This window comes from Pleurodeles waltl, chromosome 4_1 (assembly GCF_031143425.1).
Source record: "Pleurodeles waltl isolate 20211129_DDA chromosome 4_1, aPleWal1.hap1.20221129, whole genome shotgun sequence".
Lineage (NCBI taxonomy): Eukaryota > Metazoa > Chordata > Amphibia > Caudata > Salamandridae > Pleurodeles > Pleurodeles waltl.
In genome coordinates, this window is record NC_090442.1 from 650,811,362 (window position 1) to 650,829,611 (window position 18,250).

The 18,250-nt window shown below is 44.4% G+C and overlaps 1 protein-coding gene across 5 annotated transcripts in view; it reads right to left on the bottom strand.

The window, feature by feature from the left end:
- The window catches only part of VEZT (vezatin, adherens junctions transmembrane protein), a 201,952-nt gene that overhangs the window by 99,531 nt on the left and 84,171 nt on the right, over positions 1–18,250 (bottom strand). For all 5 annotated transcript variants that reach the window (XR_011202311.1, XM_069229098.1, XM_069229097.1 and 2 more), the window contains one exon: positions 16,680–16,858. Coding sequence is in view for 4 of the 5 variants with exons in the window: in XM_069229098.1 (XP_069085199.1) it covers positions 16,680–16,858 (179 nt within the window). In the remaining variant the exon portion in view is untranslated. The remainder of the gene's footprint in view (positions 1–16,679; positions 16,859–18,250) is intronic.

The window sequence follows — 18,250 nt, forward strand, 5'->3', positions numbered from 1 at the left end:
TCCCCCTGACTGCGACTGCCTGCTTCTAAGATCCGACACCTGGTAAAGACTCTGCACCCGCAGCTCCCAGGGCCTGAAGGATCCGACCTCCAGTGCAGGAGCGACCCCTAGGTGGCCCTCTCCCTTGCCCAGGTGGTGGCTACCCCGAGGAGCCCCCCCCTTGCCTGCCTGCATCGCTGAAGGGACCCCTTGGTCTCCCATTGAAACCTATTGAAAACCCGACGCGTGTTTGCACACTGCATCCGGCCGCCCCCGTGCTGCTGAGGGTGTACTTTCTGTGTGGACTTGTGTCCCCCCCCGGTGCCCTACAAAACCCCCCTGGTCTGCCCTCCGAAGACGCGGGTACTTACCTGCTGGCAGACTGGAACCGGGGCACCCCCTTCTCCATTGAAGCCTATGCGTTTTGGGCACCACTTTGACCTCTGCACCTGACCGGCCCTGAGCTGCTGGTGTGGTAACTTTGGGGTTGCTCTGAACCCCTAATGGTGGGCTACCTTGGACCCAAACTTGAACCCCGTAGGTGGTTTACTTACCTGCAAAAACTGACAAACTCTTACTCCCCCTAGGAACTGTTGAAAATTGCACTAATTGTCTAGTTTTAAAATAGCTATATGTGATTTATGTGAAAACTGTATATGCTATTTTGCTAATTCAAAGTTCCTAAAGTACCTACCTGCAATACCTTTCATTTAAAGTATTACATGTAAATCTTGAACCTGTGGTTCTTAAAATAAACTAAGAAAATATATCTTTCTATACAAAAACCTATTGGCCTGGAATTGTCTTTGAGTGTGTGTTCCTCATTTATTGCTTGTGTATGTACAACAAATGCTTAACACTACTCCTTTGATAAGCCTACTGCTCGACCACACTACCACAAAATAGAGCATTAGAATTATCTCTTTTTGCCACTATCTTACCTCTAAGGGGAACCCTTGGACTCTGTGCATACTATTCCTTACTTTGAAATAGTGCATACAGAGCCAACTTCCTACATTGGTGGATCAGCGGTGGGGTACAAGACTTTGCATTTGCTGGACTACTCAGCCAATACCTGATCACACGACTAAATTTCAAAAATTGTCATTAGAAACTGATTTTTGAAATTTGAGCTATTTTTCTAAATTTTTAAAAGTCCTGCTAGGGCCTTGTGTTAGTCCCTGTTAGCATTTCTTTTAGAGTTTAAAAGTTTTGTACAAGTTTGAATTAAGTTCTAGAGATAGTTTTAAATTCCTAAAAAGTATTCCAACTTTTAGAAACATAATGTCTGGTGCAGAAGAGAATGTGATGGAACTCGACCTCACACCTTACCTCCATCTTAAGATGAGGGAGCTAAGGTCTCTCTGCAAAATAAAGAAAATCCCAGTTGGCTTTAAGACCCTCCAAACAACAGCTCCAGGAGCTGCTGGCAGAGTTTGAAAAAGCCAACCCCTCTGAGGATGACCTCCCAAAGGAGGAAGATAGTGACTTGGAGGAGAATTCCCCCCTCTTCCAGTCTTAATTAAGGAGATCAGGCTCCTCAAGCCCTGTCTCCAACTGTGATAGTCAGAGATGCTGCTTCCCTCACAGGAGGGTCCAGCACCTCTGTAATCACTGAGGAGAGCCTCAGTGAAGATGACCTCCTGTTAGCCAGGATGGCCAAAAGATTGGCTTTAGAGAGACAGCTCCTAGCCATAGAAAGGGAAAGACAAGAGATGGGTTTTGGTCCCATCCATGGTGGCAGCAACATATATAGGGGCAGAGATTCTCCTGACATGTTGAAAATCCCTAAAGGGATTGTAACTAAATATGAAGATGGTGATGACATCACCAAATGGTTCACAGCTTTTGAGAGGGCTTGTGCAACCATAAAAGTAAACAGATCTCACTAGGGTGCTCTCCTTTGGGAAATGTTCACTGGAAAGTGTAGGGATAGACTCCTCACACTCTCTGGAAAAGATGCAGAATCTTATGACCTCATGAAGGGTACCCTGATTGAGGGCTTTGGATTCTCCACTGAGGAGTATAGAATTAGATTCAGGGGGGCTCAAAAATCCTCGAGCCAGACCTGGGTTGATTTTGTGGACTACTCAGTGAAAACACTGGATGGTTGGATTCAAGGCAGTGGTGTAAATGATTATGATAGGCTGTACAATTTATTTGTGAAAGAACACCTATTAAGTAATTGTTCAAATGATAAACTGCATCAGCATCTGGAAGACCTAGGACCAGTTTCTCCCCAAGAATTGGGAAAGAAGGCGGACCATTGGGTCAAGACTAGGGTGACCAAGACTTCCACAGGGGGTGACCAAAAGAAAGGGGCCACAAAGCCTCCCCAGGGGAAGAGTGCTGAGACATCCAAAAACAAAAATAGTCAAGAGTCTTCTACAGGCCCCCAAAAACCTGCACAGGAGGGTGGGCCCAGAGCCTCTTCACAATCCAATTTTGGGTACTAGGGCAAAAAGTTTGATCCCAAAAAGGCCTCGTGTCGTAGCTGTAATCAGCCTGGACACCAAACTGGAGACAAGGCCTGTCCCAAGAAAAGTACCACTTCTAACTCCACTCCAGCTAACCCTGGAATGGCCAGTCTCCAAGTGGGATGAACAGTGTGCCCAGAGCAAATCAGGTGTCACACTGAAGCTACATTAGTCTCTGAGGGTGGGGTGGATTTAGACACACTGGCTGCCTGGCCTCCTAACATGCAAAAATACAGGCAGCAGCTCTTAATTAATGGGACAAGTGTAGAAGGCCTGAGGGATACAGGTGCCAGTGTCACCATGGTGACAGAGAAACTTGTTTCCCCTGGTCAATACCTGGCTGGACAAACTTATCCAGTCGCCAATGCTGACAATCAGACTAAAGTACATCCCATGGCTATGGTAACTTTAGAGTGGGTAGGGGTCAATGGCCTGAAACAGGTGGTGGTCTCCTCAAATATCCCAGTAGACTGTTTGCTTGGAAATGACCTGGAGTCCTCAGCATGGGCTGAGCTAGAATTGAAAAGCCATGCAGCCATGCTGGGTATCCCTGAACTGGTGTGTGTCAAAACAAGGGCACAGTGCAAGGCTCAGGGTGAAAAAGTAGAGTTGGAGCCTGGAAAAAGGGCCCAGCCTACCAAGAGAAAAGGAAAGACAACTGGGAAACCAGCTGCAACACAACAACAAAAAGAGAACCTATCTTCCCAGGAAGAAGTTCTGCTCTCTGAGGGAACTGAGCCTCTGGAGTTAGAACCTTATCAGGTTGAGCTCCTAGGCCCAGGGGGACCCTCAAGGGAGCAGTTGTGTAAGGGGTAAGAAACCTGTCCCTCTCTTGAAGGCCTTAGGCAGCAAGCTGCTGAAGAGTCCAATGGCAAGAAAACTGGAACACATAGGGTCTATTGGGAAGATGGACTCCTTTACACTGAGGCAAGAGATCCCAAACTTGGTGCCACTAGGAGAGTGGTAGTGGCTCAGGAGTTTAAAGAGTTCATACTGACCTTAGCCCATGATATTCCTCTTGCTGGGCATTTGGGACAAACCAAGATGTGGGAAAGACTAGTCAACCACTTCTATTGGCCCAACATGTCCCAGAAAGTCAAGGAGTTTTGTGTCTCCTGTACCACCTGTCAAGCCAGTGGTAAGACAGGTGGACACCCAAAGGCCCCCCTCATTCCACTTCCAGTGGTGGGGGTCCCCTTTGAAAGAGTGGGTGTGGACATAGTGGGTCCACTTGAACCTCCCACAGCCTCAGGGAACATGTACATACTAGTAGTAGTGGATCATGCTTCTAGATACCCTGAAGCTATTCCCCTTAGGTCGACTACTGCCCCTGCAGTAGCCAAGGCCCTCATTGGTATTTTTACCAGAGTGGGTTTTCCTAAGGAGGTGGTGTCTGACAGAGGTACCAACTTCATGTCAGCATACCTGAAACACATGTGGAATGAGTGTGGAGTGACTTATAAATTCACTACACCATACCATCCACAAACTAATGGCCTTGTTGAGAGATTCAACAAGTCATTAAAAGGCATGATCATGGGGCTCCCTGAAAAACTCAAAAGGAGATGGGATGTCCTCTTGCCATGTCTGCTTTTCACTTACAGAGAGGTGCCTCAGAAGGGAGTAGGGTTCTCACCCTTTGAACTTCTGTTTGGCCACCCTGTAAGGGGACCACTAGCTCTTGTAAAAGAAGGCTGGGAGAGACCTCTTCATGAGCCTAAACAAGATATAGTGGACTATGTACTTGGCCTACGTTCAAGGATGGCAGAGTACATGGAAAAGGCAAGTAAAAACCTTGAGGCCAGCCAACAGCTCCAGAAGTTTTGGTATGACCAAAAGGCTGCAATGGTTGAATTTCAACCAGGGCAGAAAGTCTGGGTTCTGGAGCCTGTGGCTCCCAGGGCACTTCAGGACAAATGGAGTGGCCCTTACCCAGTGCTAGAAAAGAAGAGTCAGGTCACCTATCTGGTGGACCTAGGCACTAGCAGGAGCCCCAAGAGGGTGATACATGTGAACCGCCTTAAGCTCTTCCATGACAGGGCTGATGTGAATCTGTTGATGGTAACAGATGAGGACCAGGAAGCTGAGAGTGAACCTCTCCCTGATCTCCTCTCCACAAACCCTAAAGATGGCTCAGTTGATGGAGTGATCTACTCAGACACCCTCTCTAGCCAACAGCAATCTGATTGTAGGAAGGTCCTGCAACAGTTTGCTGAGCTCTTTTCCCTAACCCCTGGTAAGATACACCTGTGTACCCATGAAGTGGACACAGGGGACAGCATGCCTGTCAAAAAAAAAATATTCAGACAGTCTGACCAAGTTAAGGAAAGCATCAAAGTGGAAGTCCACAAGATGCTGGAATTGGGAGTCATTGAGCACTCTGACAGCCCCTGGGCTAGCCCAGTGGTCTTAGTTCCCAAACCTCACACCAAAGATGGAAAGAGAGAGATGAGGTTTTGTGTGGACTACAGAGGACTTAATTCTGTCACCAAGACAGATACCCATCCCATTCCAAGGGCTGATGAACTGATTGATAAATTAGGTGCTGCCAAATTCTTAAGTACCTTTGACTTAACAGCAGTGTACTGGCAAATGAAAATGGCACCTGGAGCAAAAGAAAAGACAGCATTCTCCGGACCTGATGGGCATTTTCAGTTAACTGTAATGCCTTTTGGTTTAAAGAATGCCCCTGCCACCTTCCAAAGGTTGGTGAATCAAGTCCTTGCTGGTTTGGAGTCCTTTAGTGCAGCTTATCTTGATGATATTGCTGTCTTTAGCTCCAGCTGGCAGGATCACCTGGTCCACCTGAAGAAGGTTTTGAAGGCTCTGCAATCAGCAGGCCTCTCTATCAAGGCATGCAAATGCCAGATAGGGCAGGGAACTGTGGTTTATTTGGGACACCTGGTAGGTGGTGGCCAAGTTCAGCCACTCCAGCCTAAGATCCAGACTATTCTGGACTGGGCAGCTTCAAAAACCCAGACTCAAGTCGGGGCATTCCTTGGCTTGACTGGGTACTACAGGAGGTTTGTGAAGGGATATGGATCCATAGTGACAGCCCTCACAGAACTCACCTCCAAGAAAATGCCCAAGAAAGTAAACTGGACTGTAGAATGCCAACAGGCCTTTGACACCCTGAAACAAGCAATGTGCACAGCACCAGTTCTAAAAGCTCCAGATTACTCCAAGCAGTTCATTGTGCAGACAGATGCCTCTGAACATGGTATAGGGGCAGTTTTGTCCCAAACAAATGATGATGGCCTTGACCAGCCTGTTGCTGTCATTAGCAGGAGGTTACTACCCAGGGAGCAGCGTTGGAGTGCCATTGAGAGGGAGGCCTTTGCTGTGGTTTGGTCCCTGAAGAAGCTGAGACCATACCTCTTTGGTACTCACTTTGTAGTTCAAACTGACCACAGGCCTCTCAGATGGCTGATGCAAATGAAAGGTGAAAATCCAAAACTGTTGAGGTGGTCCATCTCCCTACAGGGAATGGACTTTATAGTGGAACACAGACCTGGGACTGCCCATGCCAATGCAGATGGCCTTTCCAGGTTCTTCCACTTAGAAAATGAAGACTCTCTTGGGAAAGGTTAGTCTCATCCTCTTTCGTTGGGGGGGGGGGGGGTTGTGTAAGGAAAATCCTCCTTGGCATGGTTACCCCCTGACTTTTTGCCTTTGCTGATGCTAAGTTTTGATTTGAAAGTGTGCTGAGGCCTTCTAACCAGGCCCCAGCACCAGTATTCTTTCCCTAACATGTACTTTTGTTTCCACAATTGGCACACCCTGGGACCCAGGTAAGTCCCTTGTAGCTGGTACCCCTGGTACCAAGGGCCCTGATGCCAGGGAAGGTCTCTAAGGGCTGCAGCATAACTTATGACACCCTGGGTACCCCTCACTCAGCACAGACACACTGCTTGCCAGCATGTGTGTGCTGGTGAGGACAAAACGAGTAAGTCGACATGGCACTCCCCTCAGGGTGCCATGCCAACCTCACACTGCCTATGCAGTCTAGATAAGTCACCCCTCTAGCAGGCCTTACAGCCCTAAGGCAGGGTGCACTATACCATAGGTGAGGGCACCAGTGCATGAGCACTGTGCCCCTACAGTGTCTAAGCAAAACCTTAGACATTGTAAGTGCAGGGTAGCCATAAGAGTATATGGTCTGGGAGTCTGTCATACACGAACTCCACAGCACCATAATGGCTACACTGAAAACTGGGAAGTTTGGAATCAAACTTCTCAGCACAATAAATGCACACTGATGCCAGTGTACATTTTATTTTAACACACACCCCAGAGGGCACCTTAGAGGTGCCCCCTGAAACCTTAACCAACTACCCGTGTAGGCTGACTGGTTTTAGCAGCCTGCCACACTCGAGACATGTTGCTGGCCACATGGGGAGAGTGCCTTTGTCACTCTGTGGCTAGTAACAAAGCCTGTACTGGGTGGAGATGCTTATCACCCCCCCCTTGCAGGAACTGTAACACCTGACGGTGAGCCTCAAAGGCTCACCCCCTTTGTTACAGCACCCCAGGGCATTCCAGCTAGTGGAGTTGCCCGCCCCCTCCGGCCACGGCCCCACTTTTGGCGGCAAGGCCGGAGGAGATAATGAGAAAAACAAGGAGGAGTCACTGGCCAGTCAGGACAGCCCCTAAGGCAACCTGAGCTGAGGTGACTCTGACTTTTAGAAATTCTCCATCTTGCAGATGGAGGATTCCCCCAATAGGGATAAGAATGTGACGCCCTCCCCTTGGGAGGAGGCACAAAGAGGGTGTAGCCACCTCAGGGCTAGTAGCCATTGGCTACTGCCCTCCCAGACCTAAACACCCCCCTAAATTCTGTATTTAGGGGCTCCCCAGAACCTAGGAACTCAGATTCCAGAAACCTAAGAAGAAGAGGACTGCTAAGATGAAAAACCCTGCAGAGAAGACAGAGACACCAACTGCTTTGGCCCCAGCCCTACCGGCCTGTCTCCCCACTTCTAAAGACACTGCTCCAGCGACGCTTTCCCCAGGGACCAGCGACCTCTGAATCTTCAGAGGACTGCCCTGCTCTAGAAGGACCAAGAACTCCAGAGGACAGCAGCTCTGTTCACCCAAGACTGCAACTTTGTAACAAAGAAGCAACTTTGAAACAACTTGCGTTTCCCGCCGGAAGCGTGAGACTTGACACTCTGCACCCGACGCCCCTGGCTCGACTTGTGGAGAACAATCAATTCAGGGAGGACTCCCCGGCGACTGCGAGACCGTGAGTAGCCAGAGTTGCCCCCCCTGAGCCCCCACAGCGACGCCTGCAGAGGGAATCCCGAGGCTCCCCCTGACCGCGACTGCCTGCTTCTAAGATCCGACGCCTGGTAAAGACTCTGCACCCGCAGCTCACAGGGCCTGAAGGATCCGACCTCCAGTGCAGGAGCGACCCCCAGGTGGCCCTCTCCCTTGCCCAGGTGGTGGCTACCCCGAGGAGCCACCCCCTTGCCTGCCTGCATCGCTGAAGAGACCCCTTGGTCGCCCATTGAAACCTATTGAAAACCTGACGCGTGTTTGCACACTGCACCCGGCCGCCCCCGTTCTGCTGAGGGTGTACTTTCTGTGTGGAATTGTGTCCTCCCCGGTGCCCTACAAAACCCCCCTGGTCTGCCCTCCGAAGACGCGGGTACTTACCTGCTGGCAGACTGGAACCGGGGCACCCCCTTCTCCATTGAAGCCTATGCATTTTGGGCACCACTTTGACCTCTGCACCTGACCGGCCCTGAGCTGCTAGGGTGGTAACTTTGGGGTTGCTCTGAACCCCTAATGGTGGGCTACCTTGGGCCCAAACTTGAACCCCGTAGGTGGTTTACTTACCTGCAAAAACTAACTAACTCTTACTCCCCCCTAGGAACTGTTGAAAATTGCATTGTGTCTAGTTTTAAAATGGCTATATGTGATTTATGTGAAAACTGTATATGCTATTTTGCTAATTCAAAGTTCCTAAAGTACCTACCTGCAATACCTTTCATTTAAAGTATTACATGTAAATCTTGAACCCGTGGTTCTTAAAATAAACTAAGAAAATATATCTTTCTATACAAAAACCTATTGGCCTGGAATTGTCTTTGAGTGTGTGTTCCTCATTTATTGCCTGTGTGTATGTACAACAAATGCTTAACACTACTCCTTTGATAAGCCTACTGCTCGACCACACTACCACAAAATAGAGCATTAGAATTATCTCTTTTTGCCACTATCTTACCTCTAAGAGGAACCCTTGGACTCTGTGCATACTATTCCTTACTTTGAAATAGTGCATACAGAGCCAACTTCCTACACCTACTGTTCGAGAAATATAGAGAACCCTTGAAGTAAGGATTAGTCATACAGGAGGGCCCCCAAGGAGACCAACAGTCACTGCAGACGAGCTGACAGTCCCCACCTCCTGCAAATCTCACACTATTGGGGTGGGAAAATGTTAGTGAGGGTGGCGAACTTGCTGCAATAAATGAGTAGCGAGTTAAGTCACCCAATAACAAAGAATCCTCAGACTAGAGCCAAATTGTAAAGAATAATAAACAGGAATTCCTGGAGGGTTAAAAGAAAGAGGGAAGCCTATAATAAATATAGGCAATATTTGGGTCAGACATCTTAGGGTATATAGTTCCGAAAGGTCCTTTCCTTTGTCCAGCAAATAAGCAATATCATGTTAAATCACGAATGGATTATCATGTGCTAGTTGATGTAAATATGTATTTGCTTTCTCCTTTTTGTGGAGGATACTGGAGTGCTTTCTATTATCCTGTTTAAGCTGGCCTTTACGTTTTTATTGGTATGCATGTGATGGTATAAATGTGTTTTTTATTGCTTATTTTCATTATTGGTTGCTTTCCTCCCAGGAGGTAAAAAACATTATGCACTGTGTATATGATTACAATGTTGATACAAACAAGATTATCACTGTCTAATATATGGATATTGAATAAATTGCTATGTAATATTTGGATATGAATACTTTGGTTAAAGGTGGCTTGATGTGTTATCCTTTGTATATTTGAGGATTTCAAAAAATATTATTTGAAACCATTTGTGAAGGTGGGGGTTTTGCTTTTTGAGGGTTCCCGCCATGGAAAGACTGTCAGAATGCAGATTTGCAAACAGCCAGGAGGAGCAGAGTTCAGCGCCGCTTTGACTGAGTACAACTCAAACCACCGTCAGCCCATCGAAAACGATGTTCCTGGCGGGGACAGCAGTCCTCTGGCAGGTCTGCCTACCATGGTTGTAATGTGGCGGTTGGACCGCCTGGAGTGCGGCAATCTGACCATCACCGTGAGTGTGGCAGTCCTGGGACCGCCACACTCGTGATGAGGCCCTTAGTTAGTCATTTACTTTGTCCAACCTAAATAGTTTCTGTACGAATTCTGTAGATTGATATATATACATACATATATCAATGACAGACACAGGCTATTAAGTACAGAGTACATTTGTCTATAGGAGGTGCTAAGGGAGACCGCACACTGGGGGTTTCTTGAGTTGATCTTCACCTCAGATAAAATTCCATTCTTTTCCCAAAAGTCTCCAACATTATGGACTTTAATACTACCTACATTCCAAAGGGCTCTCAGTGTAGATGGCCGGTATTGCATATTTAGGAAAAACTTGTCGTTTGTCAGCCCAAATAGCCTGTAGGGATGTATACCTCACTTTTTTAAAAGTTATGTTAGGTTCCCTTATGGCCTTCATCAGGTTCCTTATCCCATAATGGCAAAGCCTGTACGAAATAATGGAGTCATCAAAATGGGAAATTAGCATCGAAAATCTGAGGTGTAACAGATGCTAAATAGTAGGATCTAAAACAAGGAAATGATATTCCACCATCGGACTTTGGTAGCTGTAAAATCTTTAGGCACGCTCTTGGGGGTGTGTTTTTTCATATAAATGACATCAATCAGCTCTCCAAATTATTTAAAAATGTAGCCTCCAGCTTACAAGGACCACTGTGGAAAATAAATAATACAAGGGGCAAAATAGGCATGTTAATAAGAAATACACGGTCTATCACAGAGAAACTAAGTGGTTAACAAACCTGAGTGTATTTTTGATAGCATTGGGGCATAATTCAAACAATAGCTATCAAGAAGTGAATTGTAGTGAAAGACCCCCAAATATATTTTGGGAAGTTTATTATAACTGACCCTTATTTTTGGCGGGCATTGGGGGGTAGGGGGGTTAGGATACCCGGCGTAGTATTAAGCAGAAGAGATTTGGTTTTAGTTTTGTTAATTATATATACGCACAACTAAGTATATCTTCAGATGACTTTTAATGCAGACTTGATATTATCTCTATGAAGGAGTAGATAGATGAAATCATCTGCATAGAGTTATATCTTAGAGACGTCTACCAAAAGTGGATGTATCCCCCTATATGAGCAAATATATTGAGCTAAGGGCTCTATAAATAAAGCAAACAGTGTGGGTGACAATGGGCTGCTCTGACGGGTACCTCTGTTTGGAAATATAGTGCCCACACACTGATTGTTAATGATAACCTGAGCCAATGTGTTTTTATATAGCCTGCAAATAGTTCTCAAGATCTGCAAATGAGATTTAAAGTTTTGTAATATCTCAAATAAGAAATCCCAGCTTACGAGATCAAACACTTTTTCAGCGTCTAACAGAATTACGGCAGTAAGGATGTTATCCACCGTAACAATTTCAATAAACTCAGCTAGATAGTATGTATCTACCCGCAAACTATGTCCTTTAATAGAACCATTTTGGTCTGAGTGTATCAACCTATTCATAAAAATGCTAATTTGGTTAGTTAAAACGTTTGTAGAAATCTTATATTCTGTATTTAAGAAGGGTATAGGTCTATAAGAAGACAGCTCAAATTCATCTCTTCCTTTTTTTTAAAAAAGTTGATTAATACAGCTCTTTTGAATGATGGTAGAATAGGTCCTCCCAATAAAATTGAATTAAATAACTTTGTTAATGGAACCACTAATAGTGAATGAAAACATTTATAAAATTCTGCCCCCAAAGCTATCCTCCCCTGGTACTTTAGATCCTGACAATTCCTTTATAGCCTTTGATGACTTCTCTTCTACCCCAGGAAGCTGTATTTCACCTAAAAATTGATGTAATAAGGTGGGATCACATGGCTCTATTCCCCTCCCCCCAATACAAAGAGGCATAATATTCCAGAACAATTTCCCCTATACCGGTACCTACTCTTTCTGTTCATTTTGTATGTGGCTTCCTGATCCCTGAGGTCTGATTTCGATTATGTTTTTCTTGGGACATCCAAACCAAGAAATGCCCCAGGCTTCCACCCTCTTTGTATAACCCATTGTAAAAAGCGTGCTTGATAAAGGCTTTGTTTTCCCAAAAAAATAATAATAATAAATAGTTCCTTTTTGCCCTGCCACCCATGCAGAGATTGATCAGATTGGTCTACCTAGGTTTTGATGTAAGCAGCATCAGAAGCTTACTTAAGTTTCCCTTGTTCTAGTCTATCCTTCTATTTCTTAGCAGAGCTCGATATCATAAAGCCACGGAATGTAGCTTTAAATGCCTCCCATATTGTTCCATGGTCCACTGTATTATCATTAATTAGGAAAAAGTGTTCAGTCTCTGTGGATAACAGTCCAGTATCCCCAACTTGATCTAAAGTGGTTTTATCCATAATCACCTATAAACTGTTCAAGGGTGAGCTAAAGAAAATCTAAAACAACAACAGAGTGATAAGAAAAAGCCCCAGCAACGATATGTAGAGGACACTTTCGAAACAGTTGGAGGAGCTAAAAATAGATCTATATGTCAGATTAATCTATATTTGTTTAAATAACACGAGGATTCTCTGGACAATGGATTTAATTCTCACCATAATCCTCGTACCCCTAACCTGGCACATAGAGCATTAAAAATGAATTCAGCGTGCTTTTTATATTTCGTTCAGCAAGGATTCGAGAAATCAATATTACAAGGGTGAAAATAGAAATCTCCTCCCAAAATAGGCAGCCCTGGGAGATTGCATAGCTCACATTCTAATAACTGGAGCAGCTGCACATTATCATGGATAGGACAGTAAAAGGGGCAATATTGTATTACACATTGTTAGCCACCACAGGGGCTATAACCCAGAACCCCCAACCCCCACAGTGATTGGCAGCAAACAACTAACCAGTGCTTTTTTACAGATAACCACCGCAGTGCCTCTATGTGATGCTTTCGCAAGTGAAAAACTCATTGCTTAACCCAGGTACAGATATTTCAGTCTATTTCCCTCTTTGCGTTGGGTGAAATGTGTCTCTTGCAGAAGAATTACAGATGAATCATATTGGTGCAAGCGAAGAAGGACAGCACCCCTTTTGCGTCTGTTGTTCACAACATCTGCATTATGGCTAACCATTATAAATTCCATGTCACTTCGCCCTATTTTTCCCTTTTCTCTTCTTTATTTTATTTTTGTCCCCACCCAAAATACGGCAGAACAAAGCAGAGCCCTTTCAGAGTAAAGAACCAAGAACCCATCTTTTCCTTCCTTTGATGATAAATTCTGCATCTTAAAGCTGTACCCAAGAAAATATTTCCCACATGAAGTGACCCACCCAGCACCTGCTCCCCCCATCCACCTTCAACCTCCCTCAGCAAAAAAACACCATCCACCTCTCCACCCTCCCTCCCCAACCCCTGGCTTCTAACCCCTGGCTTCTAACCCCAGAAATTAGGAGCTACACACTTTGCATGCATATTGTGCATTCTCCCTCCACCGATGGCAGCTTTAAGTTATCGTTTTGCACCATTAGGACTCCCCCTATCTGAAACAATAGTCCCTCAGATTCAGCTGGATTAGTGTATATACAGAATCTACCAACTCCCACCTCACCCCCCCACAAAACTTTCAGCTTAGCTGGATGTAATAGCTGTGTTTGGACACCCTTGGTTCTGAGCACCTCAGAAAAATGTTTCTGTGCCCAACCCTTCCTCACAGTCTCATATGCCATATCCAGAAAGATCTTAAAAGAAAAATCATACCCCATTCTAACAGATTTCAGATGGGTAGCTTTTTTAAGGAATTCCTCTCGAATTCTGAAATCCTGGAAGCAGACAAGGATAGTTCAGGGTTTGGCTTCATCCGTTGGGGCCATTAAAAGGACTCTATGTGCCCTTACATTGGAGATATCTGTGTGAGTCCGGCAAAACATATTTAGATAACAACTTACTGACTTTCTCAGTTAAGTTTTTATTTCGGCCAAAAGTTTCTGGAACTCCTATAAACCTTCAATTCGACTGCCCCCTAATCTATTTTCTAGGTCCCCAACTTTAATTGCTGCATATTCTTGAGGAGTCAATAAGTAGTTTATGAATACAGTTGCTGGGCAAGTTGGATAGCCTCTGTTCAGCTTCAGTTCTTCTGGTGCGCCATTTGTCAAACCTTGAGCTACTGAATCCAATTTTCTCTCTGGTGTCTTGGCCATTTCTTTATGTACCACTTTCATTTCTTGAATCTCCACCAACAACTGTTTGCGGAAGGCACAAAGCAAAGTATTTAATTCTCCAGACGTTGGCACTATCACACCTCTAGTAGCTTCTATCTCTGACAGATCCACCAGTGGCAACTCTGAGCTGGTCTCCCTAGCCTGGACTTGTGGCTGACCAGCAGCAGGGATATTCAGGTTGTATAAGTCATTTGCATTATTGCTCAATTGTGATGAAGAAACAGTTTGTCCTTTTGATGATTGTTCAATACTGACCAACAGTATATCAATCTTCTTGAGAGGTAAATTGGCTTGTGCATTTGCCTGGTGCAGATCTCAAAACGAATGTCTGCTAAAGACACACTATTGTGGCAGGCACGTCATATAGCACATGGAGCTATGGACAGAGAGCTGCTGTTGTGGCTGTGTTCATTTTAAATATACTGACTTGGGCAGCCCACTCCAGTGTGCTCTCCGTAACTGGCTCTAACAGCAGAGAAACAGGTCCTGGGTTAGCTTAAGGGTGCACAAATTGCTCAGTCTGAACCCCTGCCCCCCCTCCCCACCCCCGGCTCTCCAGAACATACCCTTCCCCCACTCTCATAGCTGTGGCTGCTGCACTCCAGTCGGTGCTTAATGCCAGTGAGGATAACTGTCTATGAGTTCTAGAGTTTAGATTCAGATCCACCTTGTAATACCTGTCACACTCTTTAGGCTACACTTTTGAGACAGTAGTAGGAGAGGTAGAAGAGTTAGCTCTTCCCCAACCTACCTTCTTAGGATCTCTTCCTCTGTGTCTGCCCTCCTTTTCTATGTTAATAAGTTCTGTACTGATGGAAATTCCAGTGAAGACTCCCTTCTTCTTACTTCAAGAGGACTCTTCAGACACAGACCACCTTAAATGCCCCTCCTCATTCTCCTTTCTTGCGTTCTTTCAGTTGTGTCCCACATGGCTTCCCACTGTATTCCCAGTCTCTTCTAGATGCAGATTTCTATGGCTGCAGTCTTCCTGGCTATGCACCACAATTGAGAATTATGCAATTCTCTCTCTTGGCCTTTACAGGTAGAAATCTAAGTGATGGAATGACTCCTACCCCTACCCACCCATCACATCTACACTTGGAGATCACTATAGCAGGCCCTAACATACCATTCAGCTACATATGAAGAGTTTTTCAACTGTACTTTTCTCTGCCTTTCTGTGCGTTAAAGGGGACAAACTCCACATAAAGCTTTAATGGGCACTCGTATCCAGAGCTTACACTCTAGGTAGAATAACCTGTGTCTGCCTTCCTCCTTCAGTCTTCTCAACCCGCTGCAGGCTTAGTTCCCTGTGTTATAACCCTTTCCCCTGGTTTCCATGTGCTCTGTGGGGGAGTGGGAGCGAGTGTATGCCCGACACCCACCCTCCTCATGAGCCACCATCACCATACTAGATTTTCATAGTAAGCCCTTTCAAATCAGATTAGAGGCAACTGGCCTTGTCTCAGTGGTGTCATTGCCGATGCATTCTACAAAGAACGCACAGAATCATCTCACAAGATCCAAAAGCATTACTCCAGATTTATTTAAACATCACAAATTAAACATCTAAATTATCTTTCTACTGTGACATTTATCACCATCAATTGACCCTTTGAAGAAAAGGTGCTATTTGACTACACCAAACCATTTCAGCCAAGGGCAAAAGTATAAAGAACTGTTTTGAACACTGGTGACTCAGTATTACCTACACTCTTTCTACTCTAGCACAGACAAATCTTTACTAAAAAGCTTTCAGATTTCCAGTTTTAATTACCTTTGTTAAATATGATAAAAAGAGCAACAATGGCCTTGTTGCTCTGTGCAGCCAACAAATACTGGCTCCTCCAGGTCAACGAAAACAACCCAATCTCACAGCATCAATGTCTGACAGAGTATCTATAATCGGGTGACTGGTTTGAAGGGAATAAAGGCTTTAGGACGCCCATGTCAGCGGAAATACAAAATAAAGATCATATGATGGTGTAAAGCAGTGAAAATAGGAATTTATGAATAGACAGGAAAGCAATGAAGAGAAGTGATGCCTTCATGGAGGCAGGTCCTGCTAGTTACATTTCTCCTATTAAATAGGAGTAAACAAAACAGCTTATGGATATATCATTACTTAATTTAATTTCCAACTAGACTTTAATAACTGGAAAATGTCTTCATTTTTTGTAACATGGAGCATTTTATGCCATACTGGATGTGAGACAATATGTGATTTTACCAATGCACGCTACAAGGTGTTGTCATACCTTTTAGTGGAAAGAATGAAGCAGGAAGCAGAAAGATTTAGCTCCAAGTTCGCAACACTCTGCCTTCTTCTTGTGCACATGCAGTTAGTTGCAGAAATTACATATGAATTCACCATAGCTCAAATCGAAAAAGGACTGTGTTCTTGAGTAGCATCTGTCAGACTAAAAGCCAGACTTTTTTTTTCAGACTGAAGCCCATTTACAAAATGATATCTAGCAATTTAATGTCTTAATATGAAGAATGTGATTAGTTAATTCAAGCCTGTTTTTTTAAATTTCACTATGATAGTTGTAGTTTTACATATCCACTAATAAGTGCACATCTGAAAGACCAGAAAGACAAGGAGCTTCTCGCATCCGACATGAAGCTTTGTGAGATTTTGACGAACTTAATGACAAAGACAGTCTAATCTTTTAAGGAAAAACAATGCAGGGACAGCAATAGTGTTGCAAAGGATAGGACACACAAGTCTACTAGTTGGACGTTACCAAATATTAGGAGTTGCTAGGGAGCGCAGCGTTGGAAGGTGTCGTCTAGTTTCCGGTTGCTCTGGCTGCCCCACAGACAGGATACCGGGGTCGAGAAGCTCGATCAGCTCCACATCCTCCTGTAGCAGAACTTCCTGTCGCAGGATGGTACACAGGGAGTCAAGGCGGAATCCCACATCCTTACATCAGGAAAGAGTGCAGTGGACGAAAACAGAAAAGGTTAGGCATGCTATACAGCCAGCAGCAAAATGCACAGTTTTCACTCTTCTTCCAGTAATGTGACAATGCTATGAAAGAAAAGTTGATTATAAAAAAAGCAGAAAAGTGAATAACAACATTTGAGTTGCTACTAAAATAAAGACACCAGCAGTGAGTAGCAACTACCAGGTCACCTGCTCTTCTGATAGTCCTACAGTAGAAATTCTCTAGACTCCAGCTTTTCCGTTACTTTCCTAATTAAAGCTTCCCCTTGTTGTAATATATTTTTAGGTCTCACAACAAGCAGCTCTAGTTGTCTGGGTTACCACAGAATTTAGAAAAGTACTTATAAGAATAAGAACATCAGGAATCAGTTTTTGGTAAGCCCATTTCAGTCACTGTCTTTCATGGGTTTTTAATGGTTTGTTACGGTTTGGTGCTCTCCATCAAGGCCAGAGCATTTCGTGGAAAGATATATTGTCCCATTTGTGTTCCCATTTGATTTTGGTGATTGACTCAAGTAGTGGTTTTGTTAAACTGCAGTGGAAACAGGAATATAATATGTAATTTAGTGTCAGTTTGTGTTCTTTGATGTTATTAATTTACTGACATCATGACATTTTAATTCTTGATTTATGGCTTTTTGGTTTATGTGTCTTCTGTTTGCTTTTACAGTATGCTAAAGCTGTGTATCTCTCAACCTTGCACATTATGTTTTTTTTACTTTACTGTTATGAGAACACGTTATGGATTCACAGCTCATTTTATTCACAAGTTCAAAAGGTGTAGGCACATAGGCTTTATGAAAGACACACAGAAAATACTTGTCCATTGTCAGAAGTATCTGCTAAGAGATATTTTGCTGGTTAGACCTTTCAGGTTCCACACACACAACCTCTTCTGATTACTTTCTATAACAAGCTTTTTTGAGGGTGTAGCTCAACTAATTAAATGCAGCCTGCTCAACGAAGACGCCTTCCTCCCAGCTTTCATATTGTTAACGCCCAAAATTGCATTATGACGTATTTTCTTAATAGGACAGCAAGTAACAATAAACACAAGATCATCCAACTATTACCACACACTTCTCCCAACAAATATACGAGACCTACTTGCTTTGCGGTTGCAGTCTTAAAAATGTTTTGCGTTATGGGCTTTGCTAATGCTTGCTTTGAACATCACTGCTTTTGTAGTCACTACCACTGGGAGGAAACTGTATAGATCACCTACACCTGTGAAGTAAACCTTTGCATTATTACAAATGTAACCCTTTTCTTACTGATTGTTGACTCAGTGTTATGTGTGTATTTTCCTACTTGTACGCATTGCTCTATAAGTTTGCAGACCACCCTGCATCACTTTCTGGTTATTTC